This window comes from Rana temporaria, chromosome 12 (assembly GCF_905171775.1).
Source record: "Rana temporaria chromosome 12, aRanTem1.1, whole genome shotgun sequence".
Taxonomy (NCBI): Eukaryota; Metazoa; Chordata; class Amphibia; order Anura; family Ranidae; genus Rana; species Rana temporaria.
The window spans coordinates 60185378-60208555 of NC_053500.1; the positions used below are offsets into that span (position 1 = coordinate 60185378).

At 44.6% G+C, this 23178-nt stretch overlaps 1 protein-coding gene across 4 annotated transcripts in view; it reads right to left on the minus strand.

The window, feature by feature from the left end:
* The window catches only part of CARD14 (caspase recruitment domain family member 14), a 164867-nt gene that overhangs the window by 80929 nt on the left and 60760 nt on the right, over positions 1–23178 (minus strand). For all 4 annotated transcript variants that reach the window (XM_040331230.1, XM_040331228.1, XM_040331229.1 and 1 more), the window contains exons 6-9: positions 19327–19485; positions 17926–18042; positions 14361–14486; positions 6277–6429 (exon numbers count right to left, since the gene is read on the minus strand). In XM_040331230.1, the coding sequence (XP_040187164.1) occupies positions 6277–6429; positions 14361–14486; positions 17926–18042; positions 19327–19485 (555 nt within the window). The remainder of the gene's footprint in view (positions 1–6276; positions 6430–14360; positions 14487–17925; positions 18043–19326; positions 19486–23178) is intronic.

Here is a 23178-nt window from a genome sequence, read left to right on the forward strand (position 1 = left end):
AAATATACAGATTCAAATGTAATTATTCTGCATGTAAGCAAAACGTGAGAACTAGAAAGCTGCCTTCCTGTTACTTTGATGACAAATGGATTTTTCCAAGTGCTATAAAGGCCAAGGTACTGTGCTTAACAATAACCGCGTCACTGTTCACAATGCATAGGGTTTGTGTGGTGTGTCTGAAGGCAAAAAATCTAAGAAGTATCCTATCTTCATCAAAGAATAGGGAGAAATGGCAGCCATTCAATTAGTGTATGCCATCAAAGCTAAGTGCTTACAGGTGGACCAACTGATAACAATGAACAATACCTAGACCTAGAGTAACTTTCTCATCACACTAACCATCAGATTATATCAATAAACATTCTTACATTTAACAAAACTGAGGTCTCAGCTGAGTATTTTTGCAAACACATTTGAAAGCTGCGTTGCCAAGTCAATCCCTATTCCAATACTGCAAGTGGGTTTGGGTTTTGCTACAAGATACTTTCAAGCCTTGACACTCAACTGGTAAGGGTAGGGTGCTGGGGTGGTCGTCATATCCTCCATGTTTCCCTCCTCGCCTAAGCGTTATCCGTCCCACCATTATTTATTTCGTTAGCGATTACGTGACTTCCTCAGGGAGATTCATTTTAAATCCCTCTGAGGAAGTCACATGATTGGTGATGAAACACGTAGGGGCGAGCCCTGAGGGATGATGCTGGGAGGACGGTCTTATAAGAGTTGTATGTGTGTGATGTTATACAGAGCCAGAGCAACAACATATAATGGAATTTTTTTGTGCGGTTTGGGAGGTATATATATATATATATATATATATATATATATATATATAAAAGGTAAATGTGAGTTTTCAAGTGAAATTGGATAAATAACGAGGTTTTAAAGGATAAAGCACTATTTTTTGTGATGAAATAAAACAACGTTTTTTATCATGAAACAAAACAACGTTTTTCAAACTTAATTTTAAAAAACGACGTTTTTCTGAGCATGCGCGGGTTTAAAAACGTTGTTTTAAACATCGTTTTAAACGTTGTTTTACCCACACACTATCATTTTAAATGACACAAAAAACGTTTTGAAAAACAACATAAAAAATTGAAGCATGTTCGATTTTTGTTTTTGTCGTTTTTCAGAAGACATAAAACGACGTTTTCCCCACACACGGTCATTTTAAATGATGTTTTTAAAAATGTTGTTTTTTTTTCATCACAAAAAACGACCGTGTGTACGCGGCATAAGGATTTTGAGGTCAAGGAGGAACCATTTGGAGAATACAGGATATTTGATCTAACACAGAATTCACATTGGATATTGGAAAATGCACATAATATAAAGCTATTATCGAACATACTTGATACTGGGAAATAAACAAGGGAGTAAGAAAGACACAATAGTTATTTTTGTATGGACTATTGAACTTTGAGGACTTTTTGCTCTAGTTGGATTTATGAAATAGAAGGGGAGTAGTGCTGCACTGATATTGTGAATACTATAGGTACACATATGTATGTAAGTGTGTAAGGCCCCGTACACACGACCGAACATGTCCGCTGAAACTGGTCCGCTGACCAGTTTCAGCGGACATGTTCGGTCGTCTGTACGTCCGACCTGACAATTTTACGACGGATCGGACAGGTTTCCAGCGGACAAATGTTTCTTAGCATGCCAAGAAACATGTCCGCTGGAAGCCTGTCCGTCGGACATGTTCGGTCGTCTGTACAGACTCACCGGACATGTCCGATCGGCCGCCATCCCTCGCATGCGTCTAAGTGATTCAACGCATGCGTGGAAGCATTGAACTTCCAGGGGGAACGAGGCCACGAGGCGTGGCCACGTCACCGCGTATCATGTACGCGCGGATATCTGTCTGATGGTGTGTACAACCATCAGACAGAAATCTCCGGGCGGACATGTCCGCTGAAAACGGTCCGGCGGACCGTTTTCAGCGGACAGTCCGTCCGTGTGTACGAGGCCTTAGAGTGTTGGCAGTCATTTACTTCCATAGGTTACTAAAATAAGACCACTTAAAGCGGGGGTTCACCCGAAATATTTTTTTTTAACATTAGATTGAGGCTAATTGTGGGAAGCACAATCGGGTGTTTTTTTTTTTAAATCAATGCAGTACATACCTTTTAGAGATAGATGTTCTCTGCGGCTTCCGGGTATGATCTTCGGGACTGGGCGTTCCTATTTGATTGACAGGCTTCCGACCGTCGCATACAGCGCGTCACGAGTTGCCGAAAGAAGCCGAACGTCGGTGCGGCTCTATACGGCGCCTGCGCACCGACGTTCGGCTACTTTTGGCAACTCGTGACGCGCTGTATGAGACGGTCGGAAGCCTGTCAATCAAATAGGAACACCCAGTCCCGCAGTCCATACCCGGAAGCGGCGGAGAACATCTATCTCTAAAAAGGTAAGTACTGCATTGATTTAAAAAAAAAAACACCCGATTGTGCTTCCCACAATTAGCCTCTAATGTTAAAAATTTGTTTTTTGGGTGAACCCCCGCTTTAAAGGACCAAGCCTCTTTCTGAGATTTGATGTTTACAAGTTAAAAACATTTTGTTTGGTAGAAAATTACTTAGAACCCCCAAACATTATATATTTTTTTTCTAACACCCTAGAGAATAAAATGGCAGTTGTTGAAATACTTTTTGTTGGACCATATTTGCGCAGCGGTCTTACAAGTGCACTTTTTTTGGATTTTTTTTTTTATTAAAAAATAAGACAACAGTAATTTTAGCCTAATTTTTATTGTGAAATATAATGTTACGCCGAGTAAATTGATACCCAACATGTCACGCTTCAAAATTGCGCTTGTTTAACGGCGACAAGCTTTTACCCTTAAAAATCTCCATAGGCGACATTTAATTTTTTTTTACAGGTTGCATGTTTTGAGTTACAGAGGAAGTCTAGGGCTAGAATTATTTCTCTCGCTCTAACAATCATGGCGATACCTCACATGTGCGGTTTGAACACTCTTTTTATATGAGTGGTGCTGCTCACGTATGTGTTCGCTTCTGCACGTGAGCTTGGTGGGACGGGGCGAATTTAAAACATTTTTTTTTCTTTCTTATTTTACCTTTTATTTAAAATTTTTACACTGTGCCTTTAAAAAAAATGGGTCACTTTTATTCCTATTACAAGCAATGTAAACATCCCTTGTAATAGAAAAAATGCAAAAAGACCTCAGATCTCATATTTAGACTAAGATTACCGGTAAATAGGGGGGGGGGCCCTCTCCCGCCACTGAGAAAAGTGATCTGGTAGTGAATCTGTCAGCGAATCCACCGCAGAGACCACTTTTATCTTGAAGCGGATCGCTCGCTCTTGAAGAGGATACCAGGGTTATGGTAGCTAGCTGCTACCATAACAACGGTATTCCTCTTCAAAGTAGCGACGTATAACGACAGCGGGCGGTCCAGAAGTGGTTAATGGCCCTTTCACACAGGCTTTCCGATCAGGTCCGCCTGATCAGATGCTCCACTCCCCCTATGGGACAGTGGATGTCAGCGTTGACATGTCCATTGACATCGGCTGCTATCCGATCCTATCCTGTTTACCAATTCCAGAGGGATGGTGACTCTATTTTCCATCCATCTGGACCTGTAAGCGGAGATGGATCTGTCATCCACCTGCTCAGCAGGGATCAGTGGATCGATTCCCTGCTGAGCAAACGGAGTCCATCAAATGGACACGCCCGTGTGAAAGGACCATACGGACCTTTCACACTGCTTTCAGATCAGGTCCACCTGTCAGTTTTTCAGGCTCCTATGGAGCGATGAATGTGAGCGGTGACATGTCCACTGACATCCGCCGATATTCAATACGATCCTGTCTGACAATCCCAGACAGATGGTGACCCTATTTTCCATCCTTCTGGTGGATGGGATCGGATAAAAATGGACAGGCGGTCTGTTTTCATCCGATCACCCCATAGAGAACAGCAGGACTCTGACAGGTCTCTGCACAGTGAGTGGAGATGGACCTGTCATCTGCCTTCTCAGCGGGGAGCGGGGATCTGCCTGCAAAGCAAAGTCCATGTGAAAGGACCCTAATACCTGTACACACGACCGTTTTTTCCATCGGAATAAACTCGGATGTTTTTTTCGACGAAATTCCGCTCAAGCTGTTTTGCATACACACGGTCACACCAAATTCCCACCGTCAAGAACGCCTGACGCACAACACTACGACAAGCCAAAAAAAGTTCAATGCTTCCGAGATGCGTCGACATGATTCCGAGCATGCGTGGTTTTTAGTGCATCGGAATTTCATACAGACGAGCGGATTTTCCGATAGGAATTTTTTCCGTCGGAAAAATTGAGAAAATGGGCCAGATCCACAAAGAAGTTACGACGGCGTATCTATTGATACGCCGCATAACTTCTAGGTTGCTCCGGCGTATCTTTGTTTTGTATCCACAAAACAAGATACGCCTGAAGCTGGGCTAGATCTGACTGGCGTACGTCTTAGTACACCGTCGGATCTAAGGTGCATATGTACGCTGGCCGCTAGGTGGCGCTTCCGTCGATTTCCGCATCGAGTATGCAAATTAGCTAGATATGCCAATCCACAAACGTACGTCCGGCCGGCGCATTTTTTTACATCGTTTCCGTAAGGCTTTTTTTGGCGTAACGTTACCCCTGCTATATGAGGCGTACTCAATGTTAAGTATGGACGTCAGGCCAGCGTCGAATTTTACGTTGTTTACGCCGTTTGCGTAAAACATTCGCGAATAGGGCTTTGCGTAGAATTGCGTAGAATTACGTTCACGTCGAAAGCATTGGGTTAATTTGGAGCATGCGCACTGGGATACCCCAACGGACGGCGCATGCGCCATTAAAAAAAACCATCATTTACGTCGGGTCAAGACGTATTAACATAAAACACGCCCCCATCTCATCCATTTGAATTGCGGTCCGCCCCGGGTGCTACCCACTGGGAGGATGTCATTGCGGCCGCCCCGCCTCTCCTGGCCATGGGACAGCACTGTAAAAAAAAACATTAATGCCAGCCCTTTCTCCTAAAATGCTCCTCCTGTGTCACTCTCAAATTAATCAAAGCCTCTCTAATACCTGAGATAAGGACGCTCGTTCTGGCTGTTCTCCTCCCGATCCGTCTCCTTCTCGAGTGCAGCTTGTGATTGGAGGAGGAGAGCCGTCATGTGACCATCAATGAAACAGCGTAAGAGAGTCACATGACCGTGTCTATGAGAGAACGGCATTAATTTAGGTATGTAGAAGCTTTGATTTGCAGTAAGAGTGACACAGGAGCGGTGTAGAAGGGGCTGACAGTGAGGTTTTCTTTACTTTACAGTAAGCTGGCAATGCTGTCCCAGGAGACTGGGGGTCTCCTGGGAGTGCAGAGGAGGAGGAGGGCTGTGTACTGTGCAGTGAAGGGGGTCTGTGTGCTGTGCAGGGGGTCTGTGTGCTTTGCAGAGGTTCCGTGTGCTGTGCAGGGGTCCGTGTGCTGTGCATGGTGTCCGTGTGCTGTGCAGGGTGTCCGTGTGCTGTGCAGGGGGTCCGTGTGCTGTGCAGGAGGTCCGTGTGCTGTGCAGGGGGTCCGTGTGCTGTGCAGGGGGTCTGTGTGCTTTGCAGACGTTCTGTGTGCTGTGCAGGGTGTCCGTGTGCTTTGGAGAGGTTCTGTGTGCTGTGCAGGGGATCCGTGTGCTGTGCAGGGGTTCCTTGTGCTGTGCAGGGGGTCCTTGTGCTGTGCAGGGGTTCCTCTCCTGGGAGTGAAGAGGAGGAGGAGGGCTGTGTACTGTGCAGTGAAGGGGGTCTGTGTACTGTGCAGGGGTCCGTGTGCTGTGCAGGGGGTCTGTGTGCTGTGCAGAGGTTCCGTGTGCTGTGCAGGGGTCCGTGTGCTGTGCAGGGGGTCCGTGTGCTGTGCAGGGGGTCCGTGTGCTGTGCAGGGGGTCTGTGTGCTTTGCAGAGGTTCCGTGTGCTGTGCAGGGGTCCGTGTGCTGTGCAGGGGGTCCGTGTGCTGTGCAGGGGTTCCTTGTGCTGTGCAGGGGGTCCTTGTGCTGTGCAGGGGTTCCTTGTGCTGTGCAGGGGGTTCGTGTGCTGTGCAGGGGGTTCGTGTGCTGTGCAGGGGGTTTGTGTGCTGTGCAGGGGGTTCGTGTGCTGTGCAGGGGTCTGGAAAGTTTTTTTCCTGAAACTTCCCTCTTAAAATTAGGGTGTGTGTTATACGCCTGTATGTGTTATACGCCAATAAATACGGTATATACAAAACATGTAGTTTCCATTATATTATTGTAAAGCTGGCATAACTAACCATACAAGACTGCAGATGTGCTTCCAAACTTTGCATTTGTTGCTTGAATTCTGAGTTACGTTCAGTAAGATCCATAACCTGCTTTCTCAGCAAATCCTTCTCTGCCAGATAACGGGAAATCTCACCTTGAACCATGTCACGAGCTCTGTATGCCTGTAATAACAGTAGAAAAATAGTTTACTTCCCATGAAGTCCACATCCTCCTCATGTAGAAGCAGCTCCAGTTCCTCCATTTTATTGACTAGGCTCTTGGCATTTGTAAACATTCTCCTGAGCATGTCTTTTTTTCAACCTTACCAACTATATAATAAGTTTATTTACAGTAGGGTGATCAGACATCCCCGGTTTCCAGGGACAGTCCCCGGATTGAGGACACTGTCCCCCGGACCACGTCTGTGCCCAGTTTTGTCCCCAGATTGAATTGAACAGGGGCTGGGGCAATTTCAAAGACAGTGGCCCGGATTCAGAGAGAAGTTACAACGGCGTATCTCCGGATACGCTGTTGTAACTCTGAGTTGCGGGGTCGTATCTATGCGACTGATTCATATAATCAGTTACGCATAGATTTCCCTAAGATCCGATCGGCGTAAGTGTCTTACACCGTCGTATCTTAGGCTGCATATTTACGCTGGCCGCTAGTTCGCGCTTCCGTAGATTTACGCGAGGAATATGCTAATTCGGTAGATACGTCGATTCAGAAACGTACGTCCGCCGGGGGCATTTTTTTACGTCGTTTACGTTCAGCTTTTTCTGGCGTAACGTTACCCCTGCTATATGAGGGGTATCCTATGTTAAGTATGGACGCCGTTCCCGCGTCAAATTTAATTTTTTTTACGTAATTTGCGCAAGTCGTTCGCGAATAGGGCTGTACGTAAGTTACGTTCACGTCTAAAGCATTGACGATTTGCAGCGTAATTTCGAGCATGCGCACTGGGATTCTTTCACGAACGGCGCATGCGCCGTTCGTAAAAAACGTCAAATACGCGGGGTCACATGTAATTTACATAAAACACGCCCACATCATCCACATTTGAATTAGGCGGGCTTACGCCAGACCACATACGTTACGCCGCCGTAACTTAGGGCGCAAGTTCTTTCTGAATACGGAACTTGCGCCCTATTTTACGGAGGTGTAACGTATCTGAGATACGTTACGCCCCGCGGACAGGGCCGGATTTCCCACAAGGCCAACAAGGCCAGGCCTCGGGGCGGCACTGTGTGCAGGGGCGGCACCTCGCGGCGGAGGAGACAAGGAATTTTTTCAGCGGTGCGGGCCGTGCGGTGGCGGAGAGAGATTACATCTTCTCTCATTGTTCGCACTGCTGTTCCAACTTCCGCCCTTACTTACAGGCTGCGTGACACAGAAGAGAGACAATTACGTCATCTCTCACCGCCCGCCCTCACTCTTATCTCTCACTCGAGTCTCATGTGCCTCTGTTTCACGGTTAACCTGCAGCTAGTTTCCACGTGTGGCGAGAGGAGAGGCTGACAGCATTGTACCTGGCTGCAAGTACTCTGCAATGCTGGAGGGGGGCTTGATTTTACATGCAATTACTGACAAACTGATACTTTTTGAGTGGCAGCCAGGTAACTGTGGCAATTCCCATTCTGCTAGCAGGCAGTGTGGCAAGTGACATCCCCATCTGGTGGCAGGCAGTTGTGGCAAGTGACATTCCCATCTGGTGGCAGGCAGCGTGGCAAGTGACATCCCCATCTGGTAGCAGGCAGCGTGGCATCTCCATCTGGTAGCAGGCAGTGTGGCAAGTGACATTCCCATCTGGTGGAAGGCAGTGTGGCAAGTGACATCACCATCTGGTGGCAGGCAGCGTGGCAATTGACATCTCCATCTGGTGGCAGGCAGTGTGGCAAGTGGCATTCCCATCTGGTGACAAGCAACGGTGGCAAGTGACACGCTCAGGGCTCACACTCATTCTGCTTTATGTTGAGTTTAACTATGTCCCCGGATTTTATTTTAAAAATCTGGTCACCTTACTTTACAGTCCAACTGCAGCAAAACTTTATTTGATTTTGGATAGAAAAAAAGTTAGTTTGGGTACAGTGTTGCATGACCACGCAATTGGCATTCAAAGTGCGACAACGCTGAAAGTGGAAAATTGGCCTGGGCAGGAAGGGGGTGAAAGTGCTCAGTAGGCTAGTAATTAACCACTTAAGGATCGATCCTTTTTCTGAGAGTGGTGTTTACAAGTTTTGCAAGAAAATTACTTAGAACCCCCAAACATTATATATACATATTTTTTCTAACACCCTAGAGCAGGGCTCAAAATTTCAAGTCCTGAGCTACTAGCCAGGCCTCAAGAGTTACTCGCCACCAGTTGCCCTGCACCTAATTGCACCCGTAAACACACCCTCGTAGATTATCTCATGGAATGACAATGTTTTATGCAGAATCAAGTTACAAAATTAAATATTACCAACAACAACTTTAACAAAATGGGACAGGGCACTGGAGGCAGACCAGAGGGACAGGGCACTGGGGGCAGACCAAAGGGACAGGGCACTGGGGGCAGACCAGAGGAACAGGACATTGGGGGCAGACCAGAGGGACAGGGCACTGGGGGCAGACCAGAGGGACAGGGCACTGGGGGCAGACCAGAGGGACAGGGCACTGGGGGCAGACCAGAGGGACAGGGCACTAGAACTGGGTCTCTTCCCCATTCTCTTGCTGTCTCCTCTGCAACTCCCATCCATCCTCTCTCTCTCTCTCTCTCATTCATCTCATCATCAGGAGCCTGTGTGTGCGGCTCCACACTTGCATGTCCCCACTTCCTCCTTTTATTCAGGCTGGCAGAGAGGAGCTGCAGCACAGCGGGAGGGAGTACAATCCAGCGCTGAGATCCACACAACTGCACAGCCATTGACACCATAGCACAGCGCACACTGACAGCGCACAGCACACATTGAGACCAGTCTGTTCACAGTGCTCAGGCTAAACTTACATAGAGCACAAGAAGAAGAAAACTGCACAAACTAGAAGGCTGCCGCTCTCATGTCAGGGCAACTTTCAGTGAGCGCTGCACCGAAGTGGTAATTTTTGCAATCCTCCACCTCACTCATTACTTTCTGCTCTCCAGCTACATTGGTCGGGGGAGGGGGGCAGGCTCAGAGAGGTCATACTGTTAGGTCCCATGGCTTAATGAGAATTGTAAGGAGAGTACCTGTGTACTGCTCTGCCTGTGCACGGCTCACTTTTCCCGAGCATGCACCTTTCCTCTTCGGCCGCCAATCTCATCGGGACTCTAAGTGTAGGCACAGATTGGAGGGAGATTGGTCATGCAGCCCTGTCATCACTCGCCCCCAGCCTAAATCCACTCGCCAAATGCTAGTAGGCGAGTGGAAATTTTGAGGGCTGCCCTAGAGAATAGAATGGCGGTCGTTGCAATACTTTTTGTCACATCATATTTGCGCAGCAGTCTTAAAAGCACACTTTTTAAAAATATATATATATATTTTTTTTTTAAATAAAAAATAAGACAACAGTAAAATGGAGATCTGAGGTCTTTTTGACTCCAGATCTCATATTTAAGAGGACCTGTCCTGTTTTTTTCTATTACAAAGGATGTTTAAATTCCTTGTAATAGGAATGAAAGTGACCCAATATTTTTTTTTTAAAACTGTCAAAATAAATAAAATAAAGTCCCGGACGAGCTCGCACGCAGAAGCGAACGCAAAAGTTAGAGTGAGAGCAATAATTCTAGCCCTAGACCTTCTCTGTAACTCAAAACATGCAACCTGTAGATTTTTATAGGTAAAAGTTTGTCGCCATTCCACGAGCGGGCGCAACTTTGAAGCGTGACATGTTGGGTATCAATTTACAGTAAAGTTAGCCCAACTTTTTTTATATTGTGAAAGATAATGTTATGCCGAGTAAATTGATACCCAACATATCACGCTTCAAAGTTGCGCCCGCTCGTGGAATGGCGACAAACTTTTACCCATAAAAATCTACAGGTTGCATGTTTTGAGTTACAGAGAAGGTCTAGGGCTAGAATTATTGCTCTCACTCTAACTTTTGTGGTGATACATCACATGTGTGGTTTGAACACCGTTTTCATATGCGAGCGCTGCTCACGTATGCGTTCGCTTCTGCGTGCGAGCTCGTCCGGACGGGACATGTTACTTTTTTTTATTTATTTGACTTTATTTTGACAGTTTAAAAAAAAAAAATATTGGGTCACTTAACTTTCATTCCTAATACAAGGAATTTAAACATCATTTGTAATAGAAAAAAACAGGACAGGTCCTCTTAAATATGAGATCTGGGGTCAAAAAGACCTTAGATCTCATATTTGGACTAAAATGAATTAAAAAACATCGCTTATGCCCTGCAGTGATACGGAGATGGGTGGCCATCTTGCCCTCACTCGTCTCCATATACAGCAAGGGGACAGAAACGATTGCCGATAAAAGTGATCTTGTGGTGATTCCACCACAGAGACCACTTTTATCTTGTTGCGGACCGCCTGCTGAAGAAGAGGATACCGGGCTTATGGTAACTAGCTTCTACTTTAACAACGGTATTCCTCTTTAAACAGCCGATAAACATAAATGTTTTTTATATGTGTTTTCACAGATTTGTTATGGAATTTTTCACATATAATTTCTCACCCAATTTACGGTATATGGTTTATTTATGACTTATATATTTGCTCAACATTGGTGTTTTCATTGATCAGTTTATGATTTACACTTTTTATTCAAAGGTTTAGCGCAAATCTATTTTCTTTCAAAGCATTCATTCAGTGCCTTTGCAGTGCTTTTACATGCAGTCACATGCATTTATGTGCATTTGCAGTGCATCCCAATGTGGAAAAATGCAGAATGCTGAACTTTTTAAATGGACTTGAAAGTAATGCACTGGTGAAAACTCATTGAAATACATTCATTTTCTTGTATATGCATTTGTACTGCATTCATACTGCAGTTAAAAAGACGTATGACCCCATCTCTCTGTCACTTTGCTCTCTTCTCCTATCAGCATGATCCTTGCTTTTCAACCAAACTGGTTAATTCCTTGTGCTGCTTCTCCCTATCCCAGTGTGATCAGTGCTGTACAAGGACTGTGAGTGGCTGATACCAAGTCAAATTCCAGTTCTTACACTTCTTGCATTTAAAACAAAAATACATTAATGATAAAATAATGAATCAGGAGCTGCATTCAATGATGCATTTTATATTTGCCTGGAGTTCAGCTTTACATAATTAATCTTATTGTTTAGCCTGCTTACACAACATTCAGCTGTGCTATAAAGTATTGCTAAAAATCGAAATCTGTTTAGTACAGCCTTTCTCAACCTTCTGCCTAGGTTCACACTGCTGCGAATTCAAAATCGCGGTAAAAAGCGCGATTTTACCGCGATTTTGCCGCCGCGATTTTGCCGCGATTTTGATGCGATTTGCCGCGATTTCGGCCGCAATTTAATGCAAATCGCGGCCTGAAATCGCAAAAAGTAGTACAGGAACTACTTTTTGAAATCGCAGATGCGGCGTCGCACTGATTAGGACAGTGCCATTGCCGACAATTGCCGCCGATTTGAGATGCGATTTGACATGTCAAATCGCATCTCAAATCGTTCCAAATCGTACCCAGTGTGAACCAGGGCTCTAACTCCAAAGGAACCCTTGAACTAATTTAAGGTCTCAGGGAACCCCTGCTAAAATCAATTCACCAGGGAAGTATGCCCCTTACATTGGTAGCCAGTGGAAAGAATGCCCACATTACAGTGGGCAGGAATACATTTCTCCCTTACTGTTAAATAACAAGATCATTGGTGCCTTACCTCTGGTTCTGCCAAGCAACATCAATGAACCCCTAATGCCACGTACACACGATTGGAAATTCCGACAAAAAATGTTCGATGTGAGCTTTTTGTCGGAAATTCCGACCGTAGGTAGGCTTCATCGGACATTTGGGTAAAGTAGTTATTCCTGCGCTACAGTGGAAACTATTAGGTAGATTCACGTAGAATGACCTAAAATTAGGACGGCCTAGCCTAGTCTTTTTAGGCTACACCGCCGTAAATTATTTAGGCTATTAGTGATTCTCAATCCACTTACCTTCAAATTTTCGGCGGCGTAGCCTAAAACGAGCAGGCGTAAGGGCGTCTAATTCAAATGACTGGGAGGGGGGCATGTAGTATGGAAATGAGGCTTGACCTCACGTTTTTTGACGTTTTTTTACACTGCGCATGCGCCGGGCGACTACATTTACCAGTGTGCATTGCGGCTAAGTAGGCCGTATGGGCCTATTGATTTTGACGCGTACGTAAACGACGTAAATCCCGATTCGTGGACAACTTGCGCAAATGACGTAAAAAATTTGAACCTCGCGGCGGGAACGGCGGCCATACTTAACATTGTTATTCCACCTCATAGGTGTAATAACTTTAGGCGGCCTATCGAGTACGGAAACGACGTTAATCGACTGCGGCGGGCTCGCGTTCGTTCGGGAATCGTCGTAAATTCTCATTTACATAATCTAGGCTGGCCGCAATGTAAGCGCCACCTAGCGGTAAGCCAAAACATTGCAATCTAAAATAGTACGGCGCAAGCCGTCCTATCTTAGATATGTTTAAGTGTATCTCTGTTAGAGAATACACTTAAACATAGGTCGGCTTAGATTCAGAGTTAGGTCGGCTTATCTGTAGATAAGCCGGCCTAACCCTTTGTGAATCTACCTATATGTGTGCAGAGGGTAAAGGTGCGGCAACTACCGTATGGGCCAACCACTACCCACAGTGAGACATGGAAAAAATCAAGAGATGGTGTTGCGCTCCAATAACATAGAATGGTGTAAGTGGTAAAATGTATAAATAACCAAAACAGTATAATTGATAAATAAATGTGCAAATAGACTGAAAGATAAAAATCGCTATAAATGCTAAGATAAGGTGCATCCAAAGGTGAACTGAATGAATGTGCAAACAGTGCAGATAAGGTGACTCGGGTGCATAAATAAAATCACAACGTAAAGATAATAATATATGCAGTCGCAGAGGAAATCGCAGGATGGTGTTATATGCTCCAATCAAAATGAATGTCTGGACAACTGACATACAACAATGATGGATGAAAACATCTCCGATGAAGTCATGTGACAGTGACGATACGCGTCAGACACTAGGACACAGGAAGTGACGTTTGAACGGTGCAAGCGCGCTGCTCGTTTCTGATATACATTACATTACTGTTTTAAATGCGAGTACCCTGTTTGTTATATGTTTGAATAAACCGAGTGTTAAAAACATATTACACTAGAGAGCTTCCTCTGTGTTTTCTCTACCCTGCCTGGTGACACACTTTGGAGCTGTCTTACCTTACTGACCACCCAGCCTGGAAGGAAGCCTTAACCCCCTATGCACTATTTACTAGTTATTTATACATTTTACCACTTACACCATTCTATGCTATTGGAGCGCAATACCATCTCTTGAATTTTTCCATCCATCGGAAATTTGCTGTCGGAATTTCCAACAACAAAAATTTGAGAGTTGGTTCTCAAATTTTCCGATTGTCTGTAGCCAAATCCTATGCATGCTCGGAATCCTTGAACTTCATTTTTCGCGGCTCATCGTAGTGTTGTATGTCACTGCGTTCTTGACGTTCGGAATTTCCGATAACATTTGTGTGACCGTGTGTATGCAACACAAGTTTGAGCCAACATTCCGTCGAAAAAAAAATCTACGGTTTTGTTGGCGGAATGTCCGATCGTGTGTACGCGGCATAACAACCTCTGGAGAAACCTTGGTTGAGAATTACTGATCAAATAATTTAAATGGTGCAGTGCTGCTGGTTCTACCAAGTGGTGTTAGCTTTACAACTATGCGGGCACCATCAAATTGGAGGCCGACCAACTACAGTTTAAGGAACCCCTAGCAACATCTGGAGGAACCCTAGTTGAGAATGGCTGGTCTAGTAGCAGAAAGCTCAACATTTTAGAACTACTTTGCTTCAAATTTAAATTTTCGCTACTAAAAGTGGAAATCTTGTTTAAACCATAGAACCAAGAAAAGGACAGGACTACTGTCCCACTAAGCACTGATAAAGACTCTCATATATATGGGCACCTGGTCACGCTCTTTTTGCAGGTCAGACACTTGATCGTGGAATGCTTCTGTCTTTTTTTTCAAGATATCATAGTTAGATTGCAAATGACGACTCTCTTGAAGCATGGTCTCCTTTTCCTTCTGCCACTGTAAAACAAATCATATCACAAATGTCACAGTGCACCATGTATCAAGTTAAATAGCTTTTTTTTTGTTTTGGATAGAGTGGAGAGGGATTAGAACCCCTGTCAGTTTTTTGTATTGCTGCCTGTGCCTCAAATAGGGAAATATACCCTCTCTACTTGACCTGTTTACCATTATCATTGAAAGTGAAAGAAAATTAAAAATTTTGGGTTGCCCCCACACTAGTTCTGGTGGCAACCAGGGATTCCCTTACTTTGTAGGGATTTCCTCTCACTTTCTGTTTTGTTTATGAGACAGGAAATGAAGGGAAATCTCCCCGATGGGAGACAGATGTCAAGAAAAACTCTCAGGGGTCTATAAAAAAATAACTTTAGTTCTATTTTAAAGTTTAAGCGTAGCCAAAATGTTTTTTTCTGGTTTGGATAGAGCAGAGGAGAGTTAGAACCTCCATCAAGTTTTCATTGCTGTCTGTGGGCTGTGTGTGGGCCCACTTGGAAGATTAACCCTCTATTTGTCTCTGAACATTGTCTGTGAGAAGAAAACAATGGGAAATCCAAAATGTTACCAGGACAAGAGGAGAGGGTTTTTTAGCTTTCCTTTTACTTACTGTTGTGGCTTCTGGAAAGGAAGTTTCCGACAACAAATGTTCGATGTGGGCTTGTTGTTGGAAAATCTGATCGTTTGTATGCTCCATCGGACATTTGCTGTCAGAATTTCCGACAACAAATGTTTGAGAACTGGTTCTCAAAATTCCAAGCGCGTGTACACAATTCCGATGCACAAAATTACACGCATGCTCGGAATCAAGCAGAAAAGCCGCACTGGCTATTGAACTAAATTTTTCTCAGATGGTCGTACGTGTTGTACGTCACCGCGTTCTTGACATTCGCAATTTCCGACAACATTTGTGTGACCGTGTGTATGCAAGACAAGTTTGAGCCAACATCCGCCGGAAAACACGGTTTTGTTGTCGGAATGTCTGATCGTCTGTACGCAGCATTAGTATATATGTCATAGCATACACTTTCATTTTATAATACTAACATTGTAATAGCAGTACAAACAGAGGCGGCCCATCCATTAAAGCGGAGTTCCACCCAAAAATTGAACTTCTGCTTTTCGGAACCCTCCTTCCCTCCGGTGTCACATTTGGCACCTTTCAGGGGGAAGGGGGTGCAGATACCTGTATAAAACAGGTATTTGCACCACTTCCATTTATTCGCTTCACCCCTGCCCACTGTCTTCTGGGAAACACCGTTCCCGGGAGAGCGGGACCAGTGACGGCACGCCGCAAGGCTTTACTTCCTGATTCCCTCTCAGCATCTGAGAGACGAGCGATTGCTCGTCCTTGTCTGCCGACTTTGTGGGCGCGCTGGACAGGTAAGTGTCTACAGTATTTGTAGCTGCTGGGTTTAAAAATAAAATTCAAATGGACCTCCAATTTAAGGGCACATGGTCGCTGCCCCCCCCCCCCCATCCATGCATCTGGCCCCTTGCAGGATGCCGGATGCATAAATTCTAATGGCAGGGGTGTTGTTTTGCAGCATGTGATTAGTGCCAGAGGCTCTAATAGGCTTAAAAATAGGGTGGGCTCGTAACGCAGAGCACTGCGAACTGAGCCCACCCAGTTGTGTGACAATAGCGAATGAATATTCGTTTTTTTCACACTGAATCTCCTCCCCGCCAATCCGGAAGTGGGTCTGAGACCCGTTTCCCAATTGGACGAAAGAAGAAGCATTCCAATTGGCCGCCAAGGAGGAAGGAGGAGACGAAAACTGCCAGAATCCGCCGAGCAGGGGAAGGGGAAACTGCCCGTGATGCCTGCCATAGATGGGGAAAGTGCTCTGGACCCGACGGACTGGACTGGGGGAGGGGGGCTGGCTGTGAGAACACTGTTTGCCGTCCCCCAAAACAATTACCACCAGCCGCCACTAAGTACAAACAGTAGTTATGTGTGACAATCCAATATAATATTACTCGACAAATCTCCTATTCATGTCCTAAGTTCTCCCTATCTACTGGCCATGTATTTCCACATCTTCCTAGATTACCTGCATGCTTGCAGCTTATTTTCTGCTCTTTACTTTTGATTTTTAAGGACTAAAAATCCCATGGTACCTTGCTGCCCAAGCAGTAATTCCTGTACTAATTCCACCTTTCTGAAATCCAATGATGTCCACTTGCTTCTGCGCTGTTGCATTGCAAACACAAGAGGTCACTTGTTTAGCATTGGCACCATTCAGAAAAAGCTTTGCATTTCCTCAATGAATGCAAAGTGTTACCTGATTGGACAAGGTTAAACAGAGGAGCAGGCATGTCACAATGTTCATTGCATTGGAGGGAGTTCATTGGTGCTCTAGGTCAGCACTCCTACGGGAAAGACCTTTTCTTTGTATGAAGAAAAAAATGATCTAGTCTTCTACAGAGCATATTAGGGAGATAAGAAGCAGATGGTTCATAAGGAGTCAACAAGGCATCAAGATCATATACAATCAAAACATATTTCAGCTTTGAATGGACACCATTGGGTTGAATCACCTTCCAGCCCTTTAATTTTCTCAAAAACTGCAAAAATGAAACGTCCTTGCAGTTGTTTTAACTCCTACCCTGTCCTACATGACCGTAGCAAAGGTTTACTCTCTTGGCGATGGACTTCCCCGTTACTTAGTAGTTTTGCTTCCTTTAAAAATCCATGGATGAACTATGAAGCCACCAATTAAACTTTCAATGGTTATAGAGTTGGTCATTGTGAAATATTATAGTGGGTTTATATGACTTATGCCAGCTATACATGGAGAAAAGTTTGGCCAGTTCCTACTGAACCAGCTGCAATTGGAGCCATGGTTGGCCCTGTCTGCATCCTCCTAAATGACTTCCCGTATAGGAAGGAAGGGAATTATTGGCCAAACAGTGAATGCATCTAATCACAGTCATTGTTCAGATATTCTGACAGCCGAGGGTGCAAACTGCCTGAATACAATATACAGCAGGAGCGATTCGTCCATCCAGATGTTTAGCATAACAGGGGAAAAGGGGACGGGGCATAGTAGGAAGTGGCCCCTGCCAGGGCCGATCCGCCCTATAGGCTCACTATGCAAGCCGCTTAGGGCCCCCCAAATTACTAGAGGCCCCGCCTGGTGAGAAGTCATTTTCGGACCCTCATCCCGCTTCTCACCATGCTGGCTGCATGGGAGAAGAGGGTAAAGTCATTTCGACAGCAGAACATCCCCTCCCCCCACTTCTCAACTTTAATGTGACATGTCATTTTGCGTAGGGCCCCAGGGAGGTCAGGATCGGCACTACCCCGTGCACACATGGGCAATAGAGTTTAAACTGTGATCCTGCCTGCATACAGGAAAGAACTTTTTTTTATTATATTTATTTATTTTATATAATATAATATTCTAGAAGGTTGAAGTAAACAAAAAAAGTGATTGCATACCATAGTTTCAAATGCCTCTCCAGCTGCCATCTTCTTTTTGGCAGCACAAAGCTGAGCTAACAACTCTTCGGAACTTGGTAAAACCCCATCTGAGCACTTCTTTATGTCCAGCTCTGCCTGCAAGCATAAATATATGACAAGAAAAAAATAGAATTACCAGATATGCACTGACATTTGGGTTTCTAAAGCCCTGTGTATGCATAAACTATTGCCCTTTTTTAATTGAATATTTGTTTTCGCCATTTATCTTTTGCTACCTATCAGTACTGATGATCACCTGCAACATTTTTTCAGCCACGTCTATATGCAATGAGTACGTTTACCACTAGGGGCCTAGACTCTAATAGGGTACAATCTGTACTGGACAAATATACATGTTATACCATAAACAGACCAGCATACACTGTACATGTGAACTCAAAAATCTTCAAATGTATACAAGCACGGTAAATCAAAACATGTAAAATATTTACCATACAAAGAATTGTCGGCCAACAAACACGAAACTACATGTTTTTTCAGCTCTTTAGCGCCACCCTTTGGGCAACTTCTGCTAATGTTGTGTTATGTGAGAATTGCTTCTGAGCATGCGTGTTTGTACTTTGGAGTTTTGTCCGACAGACTTCTGTAAACACGATTGGATAATCCGACATCACACATTTGTTGTTGGTAAATTTTAAAGCATGCTATCCAAATCCGGTCAACAACTGTCCGATGGAGCATACAAACGGTCTGATTTTCCAACAACAGCCTGTCATCACATAATTCCCGTCAGAAAATCCGATTGTGTGTACTAGGCTTAAAGAGGAAGTAAACCCTCTTAAAAAAAACAACAACAAACCCCTGCAAGACAAAGGCATAATGAGCTAGTATGCATAGCATACTAGCTCATTATGTATTACTTTCCTCCGATCAAAGCTCCTGCAGCGGTCCTCATCTTCCCCTCTGGCCACCGACATGTCGTCCCAGAGTTACTTCTGGGTATCGTGGCTCCGGCGCTGTGATTGGCCGGAGCCGCGATGACGTCACTCCCGCGCTTGCTCGCGGGAGCGGCCGTAACGGCACGGAGACTTTAGCAACGGCACATAGGTGCCATTGCTTTATGTTGCCCCAGTGCGCATGTGTCGATGACATCAGCACATGCAGGGGACAGGAGATATCTCCTAAACTGTGCAGGCTTACCTGTAGCATAAGGTTATACTAGCTAAAGTGTGCTGTTTATGAATGGGTTCATTTGGGCTGAATAATATTTGACCTGTGGTGATTCACAATGGCGTGCATCACTGCCAAATCATCTGAGTATCCTTCTTAGAGATGGAACTATCTTCCACAATTCAATTCAATACAATTCAAGATATTTGGGAGGTGCAAATAGATGGTGACCATCATTCCATCACTTACCGATTGGGTTTCTCCTGACAGATCCAGCCTTTCTTTCAGCTTCCTGTTTTCCTTTTTAAGGGATAGAATCTCTTCTTCACAATGGCCATGATTACTCCAGCTCTGAGCCACTTGGAGCTCCATTCTAAGTCTATGAAGATCCTCTTTAACAGCATATAACTGTAAAGACCACAGGGAAAATTAACACAGTAATCTGAGATGAGATAAACACCAACATTTTGGGAAAAACATATATTCTTTTCATCAAGGCTGGGGAAAAGGGGTGGACAGGAGCGGTGGCTGCCTCTTCCAAGAGGGAAAATTTTGGGGGGAGGTGGGGTGTGCTAAAAGTGGAATGGTGATTTGGGGGGATTTGTTTTGGAAGGGGGGGCAGGGGGAAGAAGATTTGTGCTAGGAGGGTGATTGAGGGGGTATCTGTGCTGGGAGGGGAGATTTGGGGTGGGGGAGAAAATGTGTACTAGGAGGGGAAATTTTAGGGGTGAAGGATTTCTGCTGGGGGGGGGGGGGCAAATATTTGTGCTAAAAGGGGTATATTAGCAGGGGGCAGATTTGTACTTAGGGGGTAAGCATGCAGATTATTTCTCATTTTTTTTGTGGGGGGGGGGATTTTGGCTGACACATAATGCTCATACATATTGGGAGGGGAGGGGGATATTGGCATGTTTGCCCTGGGCTCTAGATGACCTTGTCCTGGCATTGCTTTTCATAATTCATACATATCTGTGCTCATTTTGAAAACAAACTATCACTTCAACAGGAATAATATATACCATATTACACATTTGATGACACCTCGAATTGTCACCCTTAGAAAAAAATAATGGTACAAAATCACAGATCATTCAAAGACATTGGTGCTCAACTCAGGGTCAGATGTCCATCCTGGAGCCTATAGGGACAAAACATTGGCACCCAAAGCATCATTCTTTTGCTAAGGTCACCTTTAGTACGTGTAATGTTTTCTTGGTTTCTTGGTTCTAGACTGGCTTAGAATTCTACGACTAAGGCCGTGTACACACAATCGGTTAAACCGATGAGAACGGTCTGATGGACCGTTGTCATTGGTCCAAACCGATCGTGTGTGGGCGCCATCGGTTATTTATCCATCGGTTAAAAAAAAGCCAACTTGTTTTAAATTTGTTTTCCTAACCGATACTTAAAAAACGATCGTTAGTAGGCACGTCCATCGGTTAAAAATCCACACATGCTCAGAATCAAGTCGACGCATGCTTGGAAGCATTGAACTTCGTTTTTTTCAGCACGTCGTTGTGTTTTACGTCACCGCGTTCTGACACGATCGTTTTTTTTAACTGATAGTGTGTACGCACGACTGACCATCAGTCAGCTTCATCGGATAACCGATGAAAACGGACCATCAGACCGTTCTCATCGGATGGACCGATCGTGTGTAGAGGGCTTAAGCCCCCTTGGGCGGGGTAAAATGCGTTATGGGAGTTGTGGTGAATAGAGTAGCGCTGGCAGAGGCCACCTAACACTCTACACAATTCGAGTTGGGAGAGCGGCATCCTGGATGCTTGATATCGTTAACGCTGGTTGAGTTTGTTTGGATGCCAGAATCCCCACATCTGAGAACCAGGAGAAGAGAGCCTTTCCTCTTGCTTGGAGCCGCACTTCAAGCTTTTCTCAGGACACAATGTGGAAATGAGGGTAATGCCGTGTACACATGACCGTTTTTCATGACGTGAAAAATTGAATTTTTTAAAATGGTCATTAAAAACAATCGTGTGTAGGCTCCAGAGCATTTTTCTCTACGTGAAAAATGGGCATTAAAAATTTAGAACATGCTCAAAATTTTCGCTTCGTTTTTCACGTTGTCATTTTTCACGTCGTGAAAAACGGTCGTGTGTAGGCCTTAACGACGTGAAAAAAACGTGCATGCTCAGAAGCAAGTTATGAGACGGGAGCACTCTATCTGGTATCTCAGAAGCAATTAACAGGTAGACAGCTCCTGTAACTAAACACGTCCACTCACATGTTGTCGCTCATGGAGTGAATACTTGCATATGATTAGTCCTGGAGGCAAACGGGTAATCACTGCATTTACAAGTGTAAATGGGGCCTAATAGTTTTCCCGCTGATAGGAAACCAAACTCTGCAACATTTTGGGTGTTACAAAATGACATAAACATCTAACTGAATGATATACACAGCAACATTACTTGCCCTTCTAAAATTAGCATCAATAATTTATTGGGTGGAGTCTAATAAAGATTTATGAGGAATACAAACCCTTTTGGTATGTTAATAGAATGCTTATTTATGCAGATCTATATATCACACTTAATTATGCCTATACATTTTACATATTTTAAAGGTTCTATTCATAAAACTTTTCTAAGAGATAAAGTCCTGGATAGGGTTGAGCGAATCCAAACTGTAAAGTTCGGGTTCGTACCGGACTTTTGTGTTTTTGCCACCCAGACCCGAACAATTTGCTGTAAGTTTGGGTTTGGATTCGGTGTTCGGCAATGTAATGGCGCGCTGCAGGGCAGCCAATCACCATTTTTTTAATTGTGTGACCTAGAAGCCATCACAGCCATGCCTACTAATGGCATGGCTGTGATTGGCCAGTGCAGCATGTGACCCAGCATGTGACCCAGCCTCTATATAAGCTAGAGGCACATAGCACAGCTCGTCACTCTGCTTTAGTTAGGGTAGGGAAAGGCTGCTGCTGCTTGTAGGGAGAGAAATATATAGGAGTCAGACTGTCCTGCTTCAGAAATCAAATTACACCAGCGCTGCATATGTTCCTGTGAGATACTCTGCATTAGATACTTTAGGGAAAGGTTCCTGATTGTGCTTATAGGGACAGAAATATATAGGAGTCAGTCCTGCTTCAGAAATCAAATTACACCAGCACTGCATATGTTACTGTGAGATACACCCTTTAGATACGTTTCTTCTATTGTACTATTAAAAAAACATCAATTTAGGGCAAAAAAATAAATAAAAAATTGCAGTGTTTCCTCCAGTGTTTGCAGTTTTTCCTCCATATCTGTATGTGTGAGATAAACACTTTAGCTAGTGTTCTTCTATTGTGCTATTCAACAAACACCCATTTAGGGCAAAAAAAATATTTTGCAGTGTTTCCTCCAGTGTTTGCAGTTTTTCCTCCATATCAGAGTACTTGCCATGCTCTTACCAACATTTTGCTGCCATTTGCAGCGCTCTAGCCCTTTCCATTACTTTTTTAGAGACATTTTAGTACTCAAAAGTTCAGGTCCCCATTGACTTAAATGGGGTTCGGGGGCAAGTTCGGGTCCCAAACCCAGACTTTTTTCTGAAGTTCGGCCGAACCTATCGAACCCGAACATCCAGGTGTCCGCTCAACTCTAGTCCTGGATCATCAGCATCTGTTGGCCAGCATCTGTTGCAGTGTATTTTCTCAGCGACATTTTTCAGAAAGCTATACTGTATGTTGACCACTAGATGGAGCTGACAATACAGGCATTAAAGCGGAGTTCCACCCAAAAATGGAACTTCCACTTTTTAAATTCCTCCCCCCTCCAGTGTCACATTTGGCACCTTTCAGGTGGGAGGGGGGAGCAGATACCTGTCTAATACAGGTATTTGCTCCCATTTCTGGAGAATAGATCGCCTCAGTATCCGCGGTGATCTACGACATGTCCGGCCCCTCCTCCATCCCCTGGCTGTCTTCCCTCCCAGAAGACAGCAGGGACCAGTCAGGACACGCAGCGCAACTCACGCATGCACAGTAGCAAACCAGGCTGTGAAGGCTTCACATCCTGATTCCCTTACTTAAGATGGTGGCAGCTCCACCAAGGAACCGAGGGACAGATCGGCTTCGGGGGAGAATATCGCGGGGGCCCT